This window comes from Ixodes scapularis, unplaced genomic scaffold (assembly GCF_016920785.2).
Source record: "Ixodes scapularis isolate PalLabHiFi unplaced genomic scaffold, ASM1692078v2 PGA_scaffold4__175_contigs__length_147842914, whole genome shotgun sequence".
Classification (NCBI taxonomy): domain Eukaryota; kingdom Metazoa; phylum Arthropoda; class Arachnida; order Ixodida; family Ixodidae; genus Ixodes; species Ixodes scapularis.
The window spans coordinates 134,904,986-134,923,471 of NW_024609879.1; the positions used below are offsets into that span (position 1 = coordinate 134,904,986).

General features: G+C 40.6%; 1 protein-coding gene across 1 annotated transcript in view; it reads left to right on the forward strand.

Moving 5' to 3' along the window:
• The first annotated feature begins 771 nt into the window (after positions 1-771).
• LOC120847016 (venom metalloproteinase antarease-like TtrivMP_A) overlaps positions 772-18,486 on the forward strand; it is a 38,313-nt gene continuing 20,598 nt past the window's right edge. The window contains exons 1-8 of the mRNA XM_040218963.1: positions 772-845; positions 2,896-3,007; positions 3,773-3,868; positions 5,241-5,353; positions 6,108-6,182; positions 7,062-7,198; positions 13,369-13,427; positions 18,362-18,470. Of these exons, the coding sequence (XP_040074897.1) occupies positions 2,902-3,007; positions 3,773-3,868; positions 5,241-5,353; positions 6,108-6,182; positions 7,062-7,198; positions 13,369-13,427; positions 18,362-18,470 (695 nt within the window). The 5' untranslated portion in view covers positions 772-845; positions 2,896-2,901. The remainder of the gene's footprint in view (positions 846-2,895; positions 3,008-3,772; positions 3,869-5,240; positions 5,354-6,107; positions 6,183-7,061; positions 7,199-13,368; positions 13,428-18,361; positions 18,471-18,486) is intronic.

An 18,486-nucleotide genomic window follows, 5' to 3' on the forward strand; every position in this document is an offset into this window, starting at 1 on the left:
TTGCGACGGCTAAAACTGAAGGGTTTATTACCATTTCAATAGGAAGCACAAAGACTGAAAAGGTGTTCCCCACGCTTATCGAACAACGAAGCTCAAAGGGCGAGCTAACTTTGAAAATTAACAACGACCTCGTGCTTAATCTACAAAAAACATCTGTGTTTTCGGATACCCTTCAGTTGTCATACTATGATGGAGACTCTATGCTTGTAAAAAATGTAAGTTGGAAGAAATTTTGAAGTTTTCTGAGTCAACGAATATTCGGCGAAATATGTTGGTATATTGCACATCACTAATTGTACTTAAGCAGTTATTGAAAAAACGCGCCTCCTTTTCGTCCAGATTCCAGAACATATATTTTCCAATCCTTTTTAGACGAATGCACTAACAGTGCCAGGTAGAGCTTCACCTAGTGTTAACGCAATGCCTAGGATAAGGTCATAAAACGACTGTTTTTATAGAAGAATAAAGATAAGATTGTATCTCGTTTCTTGGAAGTCATTATTAAATTCTTGTATTTTCTTACTGTAAATTTCTGTCGAGATATAACCATTTTATTTCTGCATACAGAAATTAAGATATGTCCTCATTAGGCGACTTCCAATAATAAGTGTTATGGTGGCACTAAATTTATGTGTTTTTATTACTTACATAATACGTACGACGATAACGCAGATATATTACATTATTTATTGTTTGATTAAAACCTTGACATTAATATAGTTCTTGATTACTTTATGGTGACGTATTTTGTACAGGTGCGTGCAGCAGTGATCGAGCAAGACTTGTACCACGATGCCCAACAAGGCGCAGCTCTCCTGGTATCCAATACCGATGGTGTTAGAGTGGTATGGAAAGTTTTTTAAAAGAAAAAAAATCGTACCAAGTTTTGTATTTTAATTTTGTTTTAAAGGATTTAACCCTATTACAAAAACCAGCATGAAAATCAAACTGGCCAAGCTGGTAACTAAGCTGGTCAATCTGGTGAATGTGGTAATCAAGCTTGTTTAACTGGAAATCAAGCTGGTTTAAGCTGGGCAAGGTAGAATTTAAGCTGGTCAGTCTGGTTTAAGTAAAAACCAGCATGGTCTAACTAGAATCTGGTTTTAGATTCAATCTGGTGTAGCTGGGAGCCAGTCTGGTCCTAACTGGTCAAACTGGTTTTCCATGGAGCCAATGCGGTCAAGCTGGGAGACAAGGTGGTCATGCTGGGAGACAAGCAGGTGAATCTGGTCGAACTAATAATCGTGGTGGTCAAGCTGGTCATGCTGGGAGCGCGGACGCCAAGGTCAGCTAGAGATAGCCGAACTGGCATTGCTGGGAGCGCGCTCGCCAAGGTCGGCTTAGGATGGAGCGAGGCCACGTCCTGTTCTTTGTCCTCTCGTTTTTGGTAGACGACAGGGCGCGTCAGGCGCACTGCAAGCTACCTTTGTGTGTGAGAAAAGAGAGAAAGAGAGTGGTAGGAACGGAGAATTTTAGACGCGTTTGGCTATCTTAGGCAGACTTTCGAAGGGACGGCTGTGTGCGCGTTGTTTGGAGACTAGTTGAACGACGATGCAAGCGAAGCGGGTTTTGAGGAGACAGCGAGCGGCACTCCGTTCAGTGCGGGAAGATGTCGGACGCCCCGACTGAGGCGTCACTTCGTGTCTTCGAACGTGTTTGTGCTCATGAATGACGGTGGTGCCGAGGAGTATCGCCAATGCCATCCAAGCCACACGGATTTCCTCGCCTCTGCCGACCACGCAAGTTGCCGCTTCGCCCCCATCACTGGCGGGACCCAGGTTCGCTTCTCTCATCCGAGTAGTTTTTTCTTTCGCTATTGCCTGTTTTTGGCGTGTGTCTAGTATTTTTCATGTTGAAAGATAAACAATATGGTTTTATTAACATTGTTGGCTTTGCACCGAGAACCACTGTCTGTGTGCCGGTTAGTATTGTGTCAGCGCCGAGGATGTGTAGCATCTAAGTTCATGTGAGGCGGCCGCAAGTACGAAAATAATAAATTGGATGCCGAGTTGGCTTGTCTGAAGAGCTTGGCTTGTTTATCCTGTGTATTTATTTAAACAGGTTAAACTGGTTGGGAAGTCCACCAGCATGACCAGTATAACTAGGATGACCAGCATGCCAAACTGGGCATGCTGGGGCAATAACCCAGCTTGAAGCTGGGGCCAGATCAACCAGCATGTCCAGCATGCCAAACTGGGCATGCTGGGGCAATAACCCAGCTTGAAGCTGGGACCAGATCAACCAGCATGACCAGCATGCCAAACTGGGCATGCTGGGGCAATAACCAGCTTGAAGCTGGGACCAGATCAACCAGCATGACCAGCATGCCAAGCTGGGCATGCTGGGGCAATAACCCAGCTTGTAGGTGGGACCAGCTTAAGCTGGTTTTTTCAAGAGGATTTAATTTAACTTTTTTCTAAATATCGCTGTGAAATTTGTTTTTTTTTTAGCTGTTTGCCATCCGGACATACGGAAGGCAATGCTATAAAGTTACGTAAAAACGAGGTAGAAGACATATATTACATAAAAGCCACGACGAATAAATTTCAGAACTGAAGGTTAAATAAGCGATTGCGAAATAAATACTTTTGAAATAGAAGATCATAGTTATAGCTAAGGCCTAAACAAAACGGCTTTTTTGTATTTTATTTAATATAAGTGAGGCCCCATAATTTTGTAGAACATTTACGAGAAATATACAATTCCTCGCAGGATTCATAAAAGTATTGTAAACTATGTGATGATACGGCGGTAGTTTGTCGCAATTTTGCAAATTTAATATTTTAAAGTGTCCTAGTTCTTCGGTTTGATCAGTCTTTTTTTATAATGTCACCCCTACAAAGACCAAGCTCTTTTTGGGGGTATTATAAACAAAACAGAACTACTTTTTTTTAGGAGGGAATGCTTGGCGATCGCCTGAGAATATCACCGATGGATACCACTGAACGAAATTCTGGAGGAAACTTGGCGCATCAAATTTTTGAGGTAGACTTGAAACACCCAGGAGGTAGGCTGAATTCAGAGACCTATCCCTCGATCACGACAGCATTCTTAGTTGTTCAATGGAAGCTTAAAACTTTTTCTTTTGACCAAGATTTCGAATTATCTCGCGCACTAATACAGTGTTCTGCTTCGAAATGAATAAAATGTGAATCTGCATTGCACCGTCAAATATAAATAACGATTTTACCGATTGATGACAATTATAAATTGATTGCGAAGCTTTAATGCTGCTAAATATGCCACGATCATTAGGTTCACAAATGTGTCGAGCCACATTCATGACAGAGACGTCAGAATTCTGGAGGATATACTTTGTTTACGGCTCAATGTTCAACGCCAACACGACAGCAGTGCTTTCTTACATTTTTCCTACACAGCACAGTTCCAAAGGGAGTCCCAAATAAGTACTAGTCACGTGACTAGTATTTTTGACGAAAGCTATTCACTTAGAGAAACAAAACAAACTGGTGGTGCCTTTTTTCTGTGTGAACATTTCACTGTACACATCAACAACGAAAAGTTGTTTTAATATATCTACAAAGTTAATTTTAACAAAAATACTTCTAAAATGTTTAACTAATTTCACAGGTCAGCGCCAGTAGTCATACATATTAGTGGCAAAGGACTGGATAACGTGTATTACACTGACATACAGTTTGAAAGAACTGAAAATGGAGCAACATTCAATTATTAAGCTGAATTGGTTTACAATGAAAGAGGACTATACCTACATATAAGTATTCTAACGTGTTTATTTTATAACCTTTAGAGCATGACATGGATGCATTATCATCAAATAAATATTTTGTTTCAACGAATGTTTCAAAGCCCTCTAATTTCAAAGCAGTGGAACGAGCACGGACAGGTAAGCGTCGCTGGTTTCATGCGCAGGATCTTCAAGAAATAATTCTACTTAGTAACAGAATAATTCGTCCCAAGTGTAGATTTCGTACTAGGAACAGACACCACTGTAATAGCTTGCAGAAGCCCCAAAAGATTAAACTCAGAGCTTAACTGATTTTCCAATTCACCATTTTTGCAAGCATGTCAAGACAAAAAAAAAGACAAAATAAAAAAGGTCACTCTATTCTAGTTTTTTTTCTTCTTAACTTTGTATTAGACTAAGTTGTGGACTAACGTTGATCTGCAGACTTTTTAATAAATTTATGTTTTCACTTTTTGCGCGAAAAATTTTCAATAGACAAATGTTCCTACTAATTCCACGTAACAGAGATCTTCGGCTCAAAAGTTGATTTTTGTCAGCAAGTTTAGGGTCTAAAACGTGCCGAAGAAGCCAGTGTAGAGCCAAACTTTACCTTTTCTGACCAAATGTCCAAGTTCGTCAAATTTGTGAAAACGTTAGGCCAAACTGCTACTAATTGGGCTGCCATCTGGCATCTTTGGGCTTAAATCGAAAAACAAGTGCCAGAGATAAGTAACTTCGGGCTGTTCGGTTTTCGTGCGGCAACTTTGAGCACATATTGCCACAGCACAATACTTAGGCTTCACTGGGGGCTCTTCGGTACATACGTGGCATTGTTTTACTGAAGCCTGGAACCTTGGCTTTTAAGTGGAGATCCATAGAAAAGCCATAAACGCACAAAAAATATACTCCGGCACGAACTAACTTCTTCCAGCAAAACAATCTATGTTAGACCCCGAATACGGCCAAGCTTGTGCCAAGATAGGCGTTTCTTTGACGTCTACCTGGTATGTCTGTGTAAAATATTCAAATACCTTTAGTGACAGACATGGCATCGCGTTCTCGATGGCGTAGAATGTATGAATTATGAAAATAAGGTTGCTTTTCTTACTAACGGATTCAAACCTTGTGCTGCAAAAGCATCTACCTGTGTTTAATATTTTTGGGGGTTTATGAACACGTGTAGGTTAGTAGCAAATAAATAAAGCTACACTTATTACACTAGAATAAAAACTTCGAGTGTCCCCTTGGAAGCCAACTTTCGCTCAACAAGCCGCCTTGCAAAGCAATAGAGCAACTGTCTCTAGAGAGATGAATATCTGTACAGAATAAAGTTGGGATGTATTGTGCAACTATGAATATGAGTTAACATCACATGAACATCATTACCTTTTTGGGGGCACTTCTTTTACAGAAACACTTATTGCAATTATGTGCTCTAAAATACCCCAAGCTTCTTGAAACACACCTATAGATAGCAAAAAGTGATCATCCACTTTTTCATAAAATTCTGCGTGTGTGTTCTTTTTTTTAGAAATATTGGCCACAATTAGGCCTGAGGTCCACCTGCTCATAGACTCGGCGCTTACGGGAAAATTTAAGAAAGCTTCTAGAGTCGCCAGATATTACGCCGTATTCGCTGCTTTCGTAAGTGCTAATTCCTACAATATTGTTAGGGCCAAATAACTGCAGTTTACAGTGCTCAGTCACCATGGCGCTCCCGTCTTACAAACATCTGCTGTCATTCAACCCTTTACGTATCAGGACGCTTTGCGGTGATACGAAGAGTTCGTTTGTGTCTATAATGGCATGAATCAAGCATAATAGCATTTTTACGTAGCCCTATGGCAAAGCAAAAGTTATTACTTATTACAATGGTGTGCGAAAATATTTAGTTCCCCATGCTGGTGATTGCGTCACTCATATGCGCTCTATTACATAAAAGTATAAAACTTAGAAAATACTTCCAACAAACCGCTATATAAGAATTCCAGTTTCCACATCAAGGTGATTTGGAAACATTCATACCCTCAGAAACTATGGCTTAATTTAGGTTTTCTTCGATTCCTAGCCTTCACCAAGCCAGAAAGATTTCTGTCAAACTTAATGGTTGAATACAAAATTATTAACAAGTTCAAAAGTAGCATATTCAAATGTTTAACTAATATACATCTGAGTGATAAAACTAAGTAGCTATATTAGCTTATTGCATAAAATATGCATCACATGCAGCTGCCTTATTTGAATAAAAATGAGATAACATTCGACTAATATTCAATATTGCATATGCATTTTTGTTTTTGTTTTTATTGCGCATTCGGACTTAACAAACTATGTGTTAGACATTGTAAAGCTTTAACCAAAGTGATTATTGAAGCATGCGTGTCCCTCATTCTTTCAGGTGAATTTGAAATTTAAAACACTGGAATATTGGCTTGATGTGCAGCTTGTGATTACGAAAATCACGACGTATTCTGTAAGTTGTTTATTACTTCATTCATAAGCTCATGCAAACCCTGTCTTTTTAATATATTACTTGTATTAAATAGCTCAATGGCTCATGTGTTTCTTTAGTCAAGTTTCAGCATTTTTGCATTTGTCGGCTTCTGCTTAGGTGTTACCGTGGTATATAAATCCAATGGGCTCAGCTTCTCACTTCGTTATTGATAAACTAGTCGAATATCCAACACCTCATAACGAAAACAGACGATGTTACTAAAACAATTATATAAGCAATTTTCTAAGAAAGCCAAATTGTACACCATAATATTGAAACGACAAACTTATGGTGACAATTATTAGGATAGGTTTATGTTGACTGCTTAATCAAAGTTCATAACAGAAATACTTATAATTAACAAAAAATTTAGCGTTTCCACCCACGTGCTATAAATCGAGCAGAAACTAGGTAGAAAACGTGTCGTTTAAAGAAGAATATTTAACTTTTTAACTTCAGCACTATATAGGAAGGGTTCGAAATTATTGTACGTGCTAACTATAATAACATAACAAACAAAAATTGAAAGTCATACAATATAAGGTACAGAAGGCAGTTTGCCTATAGCCATGCAACAATGTACAAAACGAGGACACTTCAAACTTTTTATATACCTTAAAATAGAGGTAAAGCTAAGTGTTTCCATTTCGTTTCATCAAAAGTTATAAGTGTAAAGTGTTTGATACTCGACATCCAGCTGTGTGCAAAGATGTGTAGTCAAGGTTTTGTCTGTTACAGAAGCAGTACTATAATTTTACGATTAGTAGAATGATAGCAGATCAGCCACGTGCAATCTATGATGCTTACCCCTAAAACATAAAGTAAAAGTTACTTAATGCATTGTAACACCAATTTCAGAAAGGAAAAGACTCATTCGTTAAGAAACCGAGAGGCAATGAAAACATTATACTGATAAGCACCCTAGACAGTCTAGAAATATTTATGAAAAACAAGAAAGAGTCTAAGGACGATGATATTGTAATCTTGCTTACTGGGTATGTACACATCACCTGAAAATTGTTTCTTAATGTTCCACATTCTCTTATAATGATGTTTATCAAAGTAGGATTAATCATGACTATGTGGTTACATCTGAGAGTTGCGTTCATGCTCTATTACTCTAAATAATACTATATGGCTCTCATGCTGCCGCTCACCGCAAATGTTTGCAGCAGAGCAAACTTAGGGATCTTCATTGTTTGATTGTATAACCTAAACACTACACAATCAAGTTTTTTTTTGCCCTCTAGTAAACTTCCTTTCTCTGTTCATGTTGCTTCCTAGGTTTATATATCATATATAAAAAATATGCGATTTGTTAAAGAATTTTTTAACATAAATAAAGCAATACCTTACCGTAAAACAAAGGCATACATAACAAAGATAAGATCTCCCAAACGAAACAAAAGTGGTAATACGTTTTTCATAAGAGACTGCAGGTTGAAAAACTAGGCTTATATTAATTGAGGGAGCTAAAATTGAATCCATTATTTCCCAATTTCAGTAGTGCCAAAATAATGAAGTAAATAAATAAAAGTATTACATCCAGATGAACGACTCGTAAAGCAGTAAAAGTTAAACTCGAGTTTAACTTTTAACTATAACTTTGTATGCTCGATTCGCATAGCAACCGTGACTGGGTCCGGCGCCCCTGAATATTTAAGACATATCTCAAAAACATCAATAAGATATTACTCCTTACCTAAAACAATAAGTCAACACTGATTTTGCACGGGACAGCGTAAAGGAGCTCATGTCGCAGAAAAGCCGGCGTCGGCGTCGGTGGCGTTGTGACGGTAAAAACCTGATATGTCGATAGGGTCATGATGTCACAACGACATGACCTCGCGCGGGAATTTCGAACGACACAAAGGGCTCACGTGAAACGTAACGACACGTGTGGTATGAAAGCGATTAAAACGTTAAATGTAACGCGAGTCAAAGGTCGTCGCATGTCTCAAATTATTTCACTTCATAAAGTAATTCATTTGACCTAAAGAAAAGAAAGTGAAGACTAAAACTTGATTCGAACTCACGACCCTTCGGTTGTGAGCCAGACACGCTACTGACTACGCTTGCACGGTTTGAGAGCGAGCGGGAATTTATATATTGAGCTATAGCGTTCCACTCTTAAAGGCAAAGCTGAAGCGTCCTCCTTTTTTTTCTTTTGCTAAGCCAATAGATACAACGCAGTCAAATATAAAGCTTAGCACAGCAGGTAGGATTGCAGTTCATAACTGGTTGCGAAAATGAAAATGATGCAGAATTTCTTTCATCGCGTATAGCTGTTTCTTTCACTTTAGTTTGGGTTTCTTAGATCCTATAATGAAGCAATGCTGCCCATCTGAAAGTAAATACGAATATACGTAATTAACTGAAGCCACAAGCAATGTTGTTTCATGACCTTCAAGTAAAAGTAATAGCTCGACATGAGTCCCGGAGGAAACACTTCGAAATAAGCGTAATATTTTGAAAACTTTTAGTTTTGTTTTATTAGTTACAGTTGCGATGACCAATATGAAATGACAATAAGTATTTGCAAAATCAGTAAAAGAAAAACGTGCAAATCTTCAACCTTCATATTCGTAAGAAAAAGAGCGACTTTTTGAATTAAGCATTTTACGTGATACCTCTTTTCTTGACATCCGAACACAATTGCATCAAGTGTTTTGTTCTTGCTTATTTTTTTTTTTTTTTCAATCTAGCTGCTTTCATTTGAAATCATATTCTGCATCCGCTTGATTATTTCTGGATCTAAATACAATTGCTTTCCACTTGTTAGAATTCATTTTTAAAACAAGTTCTGACATTAAAAGAGATTTTTTTAAAAACGAGAACCTCCTACAAGGCCTATTTTGCAATGCTTAAAATATCGACATCCATATCCCGTACTACGTGCAGCGTTAAAATATCGAGGCAAATTGAAATGTTGAGGTGATTTTAACGAAATATATGAAATGTTAATACATTCGCAATAAACAGGACAGATTAAATATTTAAGATTAATAAGACGCTTATATGTTCAAGCTGACCTTTCCCGAAACATAGAGATCTGTGCAATATAATAAATCCATCTTATATGCATGACCGTGGAAAGACGCTAGATATTTCCTTTGGTTCAAATTAACTGCAGACTTAATGGTAAAATATTCTTCACTCTAATGGCATACCCTTGTTAACCTTGCATTGTTTTTGGCGAAACCCACCATTGTTTGAATAAAAAAAAAACTCGACGAAGTTAGCGGATAACAATGTCTCAGTTAACCTTTTCACTTTAAAAAGCTACAAAAATATCTTACATAAACAAAAGCAGACTTAGAACATTAGTGTAGTTGCAAAAATAGTTCAAAAGCCGGGAGTTGTCATGATTAAAATAAGAACACCGACTATTTAATCATGACATCTCCCGGCTTTTGGACTATTTTTCCATTTATCCGAAACCTTTACGGTTCCGTCGCACTCAGCAACGTGAGAGATTACGTCAACCAGTCAAATCTATCATTCGCCTGGAATGCCACCAAGACTTCAACCGCCAGTGCCTCCACCGGGGCCTCATTCCTCATGGCCTAGGCTGCAAGCCTCTCGTGCACACCCACTATGGACGCAAGTTGGTCCGCGACTTCAGCCGAAACTGCATAAAAGCTCGCATCCAAGACAACAAGCAACGGATCACCTACGCCAGAAAACGACAAGCATCGGCAGAACGGAATCTTCGGCATGTACTACAATACGACGACCTACGCAGCATATTCATCGCAAGGGAACAAGCAGAAGACATGGAAAGAAGCAAGTATTCAGAAATACACAGCAAGAAGCTCGCCCGACTTCAACCCGAGGAGCCTGCTTCACGAAACGAGAGAACTACTATCTTCAACTACTCATCAAAACATCTGTCGGACCACCACGTGAGTCTCTTGGCCAAGGGCCTTAACTTTTCTATGGCCCCCCGCTACGTTCCCAAGCGTGACTTCATAGTCGAAATCGAAGAAAAACTCCGACATATAAACAACGTAACTGGCGTGAAGCTTGCCCGTAGTCGCGTGCTCTCGATTTTGAACAATGCCAAGCCACCTCAGCCTAACCTTGCCCATCATGAACGCAAGGCGCTACAGGAACTGAGATCGGATGAATCAATCATCATTGTGCGTGCCGATAAAGGTGGCGGAACGGTGATCCTCGACAAGACCGACTACGACGAAAAAATGTACGCGATCATTAACGATACCGACCACTTTGCGAAATTGCCCCGCGACCCAACTGCAAAAACTGAGCGATCGCTAGTTGACCATCTCAAAAAACTCCGTAAGAAAGGTAGGCTTAGTGACCAGTTGTACCTTCGCCTTTTTTCCTCCGATGGTAGCACGCCTAAACTTTACGGTCTCCCAAAGGTACATAAGCCGGAATGCCCCCTTCGTCCCATTGTATCTTTTATTGGCTCCCCCACGTACGATTTATCGAAGTATCTGGTAGAATTGCTAACACCCTTGACAGGGAACAATAACTTTGGCGTAAAAAATTCCCAAGAGTTTGTACAATTGATTCGCGCTCAAACTCTTCTTCCACACAAAAGCATGATTTCGTTTGACGTTGTTTCCCCCCCCCCCCCCCCTTTTCACAAATGTTCCCAACGATCTTGGAGTTGATGTCGCCCGACAACGCTTACTTGATGACCGAACGCTCTCTACTCGCACGTCTCTGCATGTAGATGATATCATTTTGCTTTTGCGTTTTTGTCTGAACCAATGTTTCTTTGCCTTCCGTGGGGAGGTGTACCATCAAATGAATGGCTGTCCAATGGGAAGCCCTGTCTCTGTCACTGCCGCTAACCTTGTAATGGAGTATATCGAAGAGAAAGTGTTCGGTGAGATTGTATTTCCTGTCAAGTTTTATCGTAGGTATGTTGATGACACTTTCGTTATCCTAGACAAGAATTTTGTTGATGATTTTCACCAATGCTTAAACAGCGTCCACCCCGTGATTAAGTTTACCTACGAGCCGCACAACAGGATGTAAACCAAGTTGTATCGTAAACCATGTGACAGTGGTAATTTTCTAGATTTTCTTTCGCACCACCCTGTACAGCATAAGAAGTCTGTTGTACGAACTTTTGTTCACAGGTCAAACACTCTGCCCTCTAACGCGACCTATTGTGCTAATGAGCTCGCACGTGTACAAGAGTCTCTGCAAAAGCGAAACTACCCCGGGTGCTTTGTAGATGAGGTAATCAACCAGACGAAACGAAAAACGCACTTTAATCCAGCCGACAGTGAACGTAATATCTTCTGCATTCCGCACGTTAAGGGAGTGTCTGAGTCGCTAAGCCGCGCCCTAAAACCTGTAGGTATTCGAACTGTGTATAAACCGTACCGAACTATAGCAAGCATTGTGTCTAAGCCAAAGGACCCCACCCCTGCGGATACGGAGAAAGGCTTTGTGTACAAGATCCCCTGCTAGGACTGCAGCTCTTCGTACGTTGGGGAGACCAGACGCAAGAAGATAACCAGGATGAAAGAACACCAACGTGACGTCAAGTATTCCACGAACGCCACCCGTCTCGAGACGGAGCTGGTCGACCACGCGTGGACCACAGGACACACCTTCGACTTCACAGCCGCGACGACCTTGGCGAAGGAGGATAGGTGGGGCCCACGCAAACTACTTGAGTCATGGTTCATCCGCGGAGATAAGACAGCATGCAACAAGAACCGTGGCCCCCTCCCGGAAGCTTATATGGACCTTCCCGATAAATAGGACTGCGTTGACCGAAGCTCTCTCATTCCTGTGTATGTACTGATGATGCCTCCCGCATGGGAGGCGAAACGTTTAATGAAGTTGTTTTTCTTGTTATGTGAAGTCGGTGTTCTTATTTTAATCATTAGTGTAGTGTTTTGAGAGGGTCTTTAAAATGACCAAAGCATATGCACCGCAGTAAAGTAGCATTCTTGGTGCTTTTACAACGGATACACCAATCCAGTTTTCCTGATAAATTTGGTGAGAAAATCGATGTTACGTGACATAAACAAATCCAGTTTCCCCGCCAAATGTAGCTGGGAGTTCGAAGCGCACCTGACCGGACGACGTGTGAAACATCAAGACACTTTTCCCACTGAATCTAGTAGAAAAATTCACGTCACGAGACCTATACACCACCTTGGTTTTCCAGCAACGTTTAGCGGGGAACTTGGAGCTATTTGCTCAAGCACTCAGTTTCCCCGCCCAATATAGCGGACAAATCAAGAAGATTAAAGAGTCGTCTTCCCTCCCATAAAGACCGTTTAATGGTTTCTAAATAATTTTCACCAATCGCATCTTAAATATTTTCAGGCATCATAAAACTTTGAAAATAAACGTCGCTGTTAATTTTTCTTTTAACTTTACCTTTGTTTTATATGTTTATAAACCAGATCCTTATTGCTCTAAATTGTGGACATATAGAATTAAACATTGGTGGTATTGTGAGCAAGGTGCATGCGACGACGGAGCAGTGGCGGGCAAGATCGTCTTGCGCTAGGACTCAAGAGCTGTCTTGGCCTCAATAAATCACTTTATATTCCGTCATCGCCTGTCTTGTCTTTTGTGCTGCTGACGGCATCATTGTACCGATATAAAGACTTTTTACCTCATATTTATAATTCAAGCAAACGATTTGTATGGTTTCCATCATTCAAAGTCTATTAAGTGTGAGAAACCATTTGAGCGTATCCAGAGTTACATAATTTAGACCACACATAACTAAGGACACCAACAAAAGCATGGAAAGGACACTGTGTTCATCTTTCAATGACCAAAAATGTATGTTTATATGACGCGTGTTTTCGCTCTAGCTTTAATCGGTTCTATTATATGAGTGTTTTGTTTTGTTATAAGTCTAAACCTTAACTGCGCAAGATTCAGAAAGTATCGACATTTACGACCAAGGAGGAACGATATCCTGCTCTACATCGTACAAAAGAGGGTTCGATGCCTGGCGGAATAGGTTCGCCAACTATAGCTACTTTGTAGCGAAGTTGCGCGTACCCTTCGTAGCGCTGCGTAACTATGTGTGACGTATACAAAAATTTTAATTTGGAAATAACGTTAAACATATATTAGAGCGTTCTATCTTAAAACGATTTTAAAAGGTTTAAATCATTTTATGTATGACTCAGCATAAACTCGTTTTCAGGTTAGACATCGCAGTGCCTTCCTCGGGAAGTGATACATTTCACTCGCAAGGCACAGCAGGTAAGTTTGTCGATCAGTCCTCAACCTTTCTCAAGTTCTTATCGAGCTCAAGTGAAGTGAACAACTGAGCGTGCAGCGTAGATGCTCCTGGAGGCTCATAAAACTACGGTGTGGGGAAGGGAGCTGCGAAGGGTGTGCTTCCCACTAGAGCCGCGTATAGAGAGATTTTGGTCAATGAGAGGAGGGGGCAGAGCCAGGGCGTGCACCAGGCGCAGATAGAGGGCTTGACATGCTCTCTTGGCCAACCAGAAGCCGAAATGGCCGAAAAGAATCCCCTAGCCATGTCGCGAGGAACAGTTTTAATAAGAGCATAGTTAAATGTGTTACTCTTCATGGCTAAAAATATGGTTCACGTAATGTTTCGATTATGATCACGCATAAAGATGTAGGAAACGAATGTGCCGCTTGAACACTGTTTTGCTCGGACAGAGTGTGACCGCTCGGCAGGCAAACACCCCGGCCCTTGGCGCCTGGCCGATCGTTCCGCTAGTCGCGCTCTTCCACCATGATTTTCGATGACCGCGATTGAAACATCACGTGCACCATATTTTCAGTCACCGAGTTAGTCCGACGCACTTATTAATTTATTTTCTCGCGATCACTGCCAGGGTAATATTTTCAACTTCTGGTTGGCCACATTCGAATTTGTAAAGACGCCCTGGAACACGCCCAGTCCGCTTTCGGCCAATGGCGTCTCCACCTTTGTCACCTATACTTCCCAATGAATGGCCGAACTCTCTGTATATACGGCTCATCCCACGACCTCCTTCTCCGCTCCGCAGTGTTATGAGTTCACAGGGGCTTCCAGGCGGCGCAGTGTGCATCAAATACCACGCGCTCAGTCGTCCACATTTCAGTCGGGCCAAGTACCTGAAGATATGCCTGGCAGAACCATTGCTGGAAGAAGCTTCGGCAAGCTGAGTGCTTTACGATATCTCTATGGCGACTGGAACGCGTCTCTGATCGATATGTTTAGCGCGTCTAGGAAAGTGGTCCCTCAATTTCCGCCTGATGACGTCATGAAAGGAAATGCTTTCGCCGGCTGCGATCCTGGCAATGTGCCAGCAAGGATCGTGGATATGGCAGGCGCCTGTTCTGCTATAGGTCGCTCTCCGGTTTGGCAGTATACGGAAGCTTCGGTAGCCAGAAGTTGGGACGCCGCGACGACAGCGACACTCGTATTCGCTCCTGCTTTTCACCAGCATTTCTACGACCAACCGCCAGGATCGTGACATCCGACAGCATGGCCCTCTGGCGTTTGTCACGTCATTTACTTTGCATGTATGGGCGGGATAGAATGTAAACACACAACTAAGAGACACGGTTTAGACACCATACTATCGCTTTACCCAAAATTCCTGAAACACACACGGCAAGGGTCTACGCCTGCTTGAAACACGGAGAATTTGAGATTTTAATGTTTATATGAAAGCTCTGTTCAGTTGGAAACGAGTGTCCGAGAACAGCACCCTACTGCTGCTTTTGTGCACGCACTATGTTCAAGAAATTTCTATTCCAAGCTACACGATCTAAGCCGAGAAAGCTGGAACTTTCCAGAAGAACAAAGATGCGAAAAAGAATAAACTAAGCCGGCGGGGTGCGACCCGCCCCCTCACACTTTGGAGTGGCAGCCGTGTGGGTTGCCGACTCTGCCACGTACGCTGCTATATCGAGCGTGGAGTTCCTAAACAATTTAGAAACTCACATTAACTCCTACATATCATATTAAAGAAAAATAATTGAGGCTATACTCTTTCAGTCGTCACAATAAAGCACATATATGTCACACCACTCACTTTTAAAATGATCAACTTACATTTTTACAATACAGCCTTTCAGGCACGAAGAGTGCACCTAATTTAAAAACAAAATATTCCTCAGTTGCCAAACATCTAGATACATACATAAATATGTACGTGGTAAACGAGGATGACTTTTAAAGTTCGTTATGTTAAACCAAAATAAACTCTGCACTAGGATACTGCAATTTCGTGTATCTAAGTTTGCTACGATGCTTTTTTTTTTATCTTTCTGTATCTCGCCCGTGATAGAATGAACTTGACAGGAATAAACTTCCAGGGTGTTCTTGATATATTTTTAATTGATTTGATATATTTTAATCATGTTAAGAATGTTTTCGCGTATCTTTTTGAAGAATGTTGACGAAATTTTAAGATTGGTGCTATGCGTTTTGTTTCTGAACTTTGACTATCGTTGTGGTCCGGGATGGGCGAAATACATGCAAATATGTATCTAAATACAAATACAGAATACTTCGTCAAAAATTTAATTAATTACAAATTTAATTACATTTTCAAAAAAGCATTTAAATACAAGATACAATTACAACCAAATGTATTTGGCCTCCTCCAAATACTTTTCCAAATACATTCCTCAAAATTTGTGTCAGCGACTTCAGTGCACCTGCAACGGGTTTCTCGGCATCTCATTTTAATTTTGCATCAAACACTCGGGAGTTAGTGTGCGAGGCTCTAGTAACGTAATAGAAATATAATCACAAAAAATGTAATCAGCTTGGACGTAATAGGTGAAAAAAGCACAGAGCTTCAAGCAGCTTTTTTTTTGTCGATTACATTTTGGTATAGACCAACAAAGAACCGAGACGACCAAGACGCAAACCGAGTATCTCATTTTAATTTTGCATCGCACACTCAGGAGTTAGTGTGCGAGGCTCTAGTAACGTAATAGAAATATAATCACAAAAAAATGTAATCAGCTTGGACGTAATAGGTGAAAAAAGTACAGAGCTTCAAGCATCTTTTTTTGTCGATTACATTTTGGTATAGACCTACAAAGAACCGAGACGTCCAAGACGCGCCCCAGGGGTGTATCTCAAAACGTCCCATTGGCATTTCAACCTTGCACATTTCAACCCATTCTCATTTGGTCCTTCTCGTTTGAACCTTCTCATAAGATTTGAATCATGTTTTTCGCAACTGGACCGATTCTCATTTCGGCCGTTCGCGCTACGACCGAATGGCACTAGTTCGGCATGCTTCCAACGTCCTTATGCCTTCGCGGCTTCGTTGATAAGCCTTACCTTGCTCCGACCCCCAACATACCATCAGATATATGTTAGGTGTAGAGGTACGCACTGAGAATCGTATGTTGACGCCTGCTTCCCTTCCTCTAAGCAAACGAGAAAAAAAAAGCGATGAACATTTGATTTGAAAATATTGTTTGAACAGAAATAGCGTACATAATAGCAGTCGTTATCAACCATTGATGTTTCGCGGACCCCTTGTAGAAAGGCAGAGATGATGGAGGACCCCGTTCGGGGTGAGGGGAATAAAAAGGTATAGGTTATCATGATAATGATTTAATAAATGTATATACCTAATTGCTAGTGCAAGGTAGACTTATCTCATTGACATACACACGAGAGTACTCTCGCGAAAATTAGAACGTTTCTTCTCAACGTGGAGAAAGACAACTAATATTGCCGTGCCTGACTGACGAGACAGGGCTCCGCGGACCCCTGGATGTCTTTGCAGACCCCTTTTGAGAACCACTGCATTATAGAAGTGGTGGCATTGTCCCGAGTCGAGAGACCTCAAACGACGTGACATTTCGGAATATGAACTGACTGCGATAAATAGTTGGTCCGTTTTATTATCAGCTAGTAGCTTCTCACGACGACCTCGAGGCACTGCTAAAATCCCTAACAGAGAAAGTATGCCTGTAGTGTGGCACACACACACACACACACAAATTATATCGATGCATTAATATGAACCTCGATTTTACGAAATTCGATTTTACGAATTTCCCGGTTTAACGAACAAATTCGGATTCCCTGCGCAGCAAATGCATGAGGTCTCCCTTCCTCGATTTTACGAAGTTCCGATTTAACGAAATAATTAGCGGATCCTGGTGACTTCGTTAAATCGATGTTCAACTGTATTACCCTAAAAAAAAACTATTTTGGTATAGAAAGAGTCAAGTGCGACGGAGGAACGGGCTCAAATGATAACCACCCGACGCGCAGCACTAGCTAGGGAATTTTTTAATGTTGCAACTCGCACCAGTTACAAAAAACTGGACGACCCGCGCATTTAGAATGTTCCAGGCAAAAATATGGATGAAAGTCAGTCTGGAAAGCATCACAAGTGGTCACAGGCACTTATTTAGCCAGTCTGCCTGTGAGCATCGATTTCGTCACTATTCTTGCCCTGGACTAGCACCGTAATCACAAAGTCACTAAACGCTTGTGCTTGATTGAGAGACAGTGCATTCGGTGCTGAACGTAGTTTTCTTCTTGCTCTGTACATCGGCAATAAATTTGAGGGATGTATTTTCGCCCATAAAATTGTATTTAATTACAATTGTATTTGAAATACCCACGTTTTAGTATTTAAATACACACCTCAAATACATTACCCAATTTGTAATTAAATACAAATGCAAAATACACAAAGTATTTGTAATACGTATTTCAAATACTTATATTTGAAATACTGCCCATCCCTGGTTGTGGTTATTAAAAAATACCAAATATTTTCAAATTTTTTCTTAAGAGGCGTTTTTTAAAGGATACAGCCTGTTTACATGCATCTCATAAAAATAATTCAAAGAAGAAACGTCCATATAAATGTAGAACTGATGCCTTTAAATGTCCTTTTTTTTTTCCGCGGTCAATTGATATCTGGAATAAATTACCTAATGAGGTTGTAAAAATATCAATGCCTGAGTTGGATTTTGACGAACTCAAGTTGTTTGTTTAAATCTCAAATGCAAGTGTCTCTAAGATATGAATTTGTTGTGCTTTTTTTCCGTGCATTTCATATTTGTTATAATATTTTGATCATGTATACAGTTTTTTGTGTGCCCCCCCCCCCTTACTGTAATGCCTGTTTAAGTGTTGTAGGTATTCAAATAAATAAACCCTAATTGTTTTGCAATATTGTCTGAAGGTTACGCATTCGTTGGTTCTGCGTGCACTTCAAAAAAGCTGGGCATGGTGGAAGACGACGCCAACATGTTCACTGGTACGCACACATTCGTTCACGAGGTTGGACACGTGTAAGTTTCTAATTTA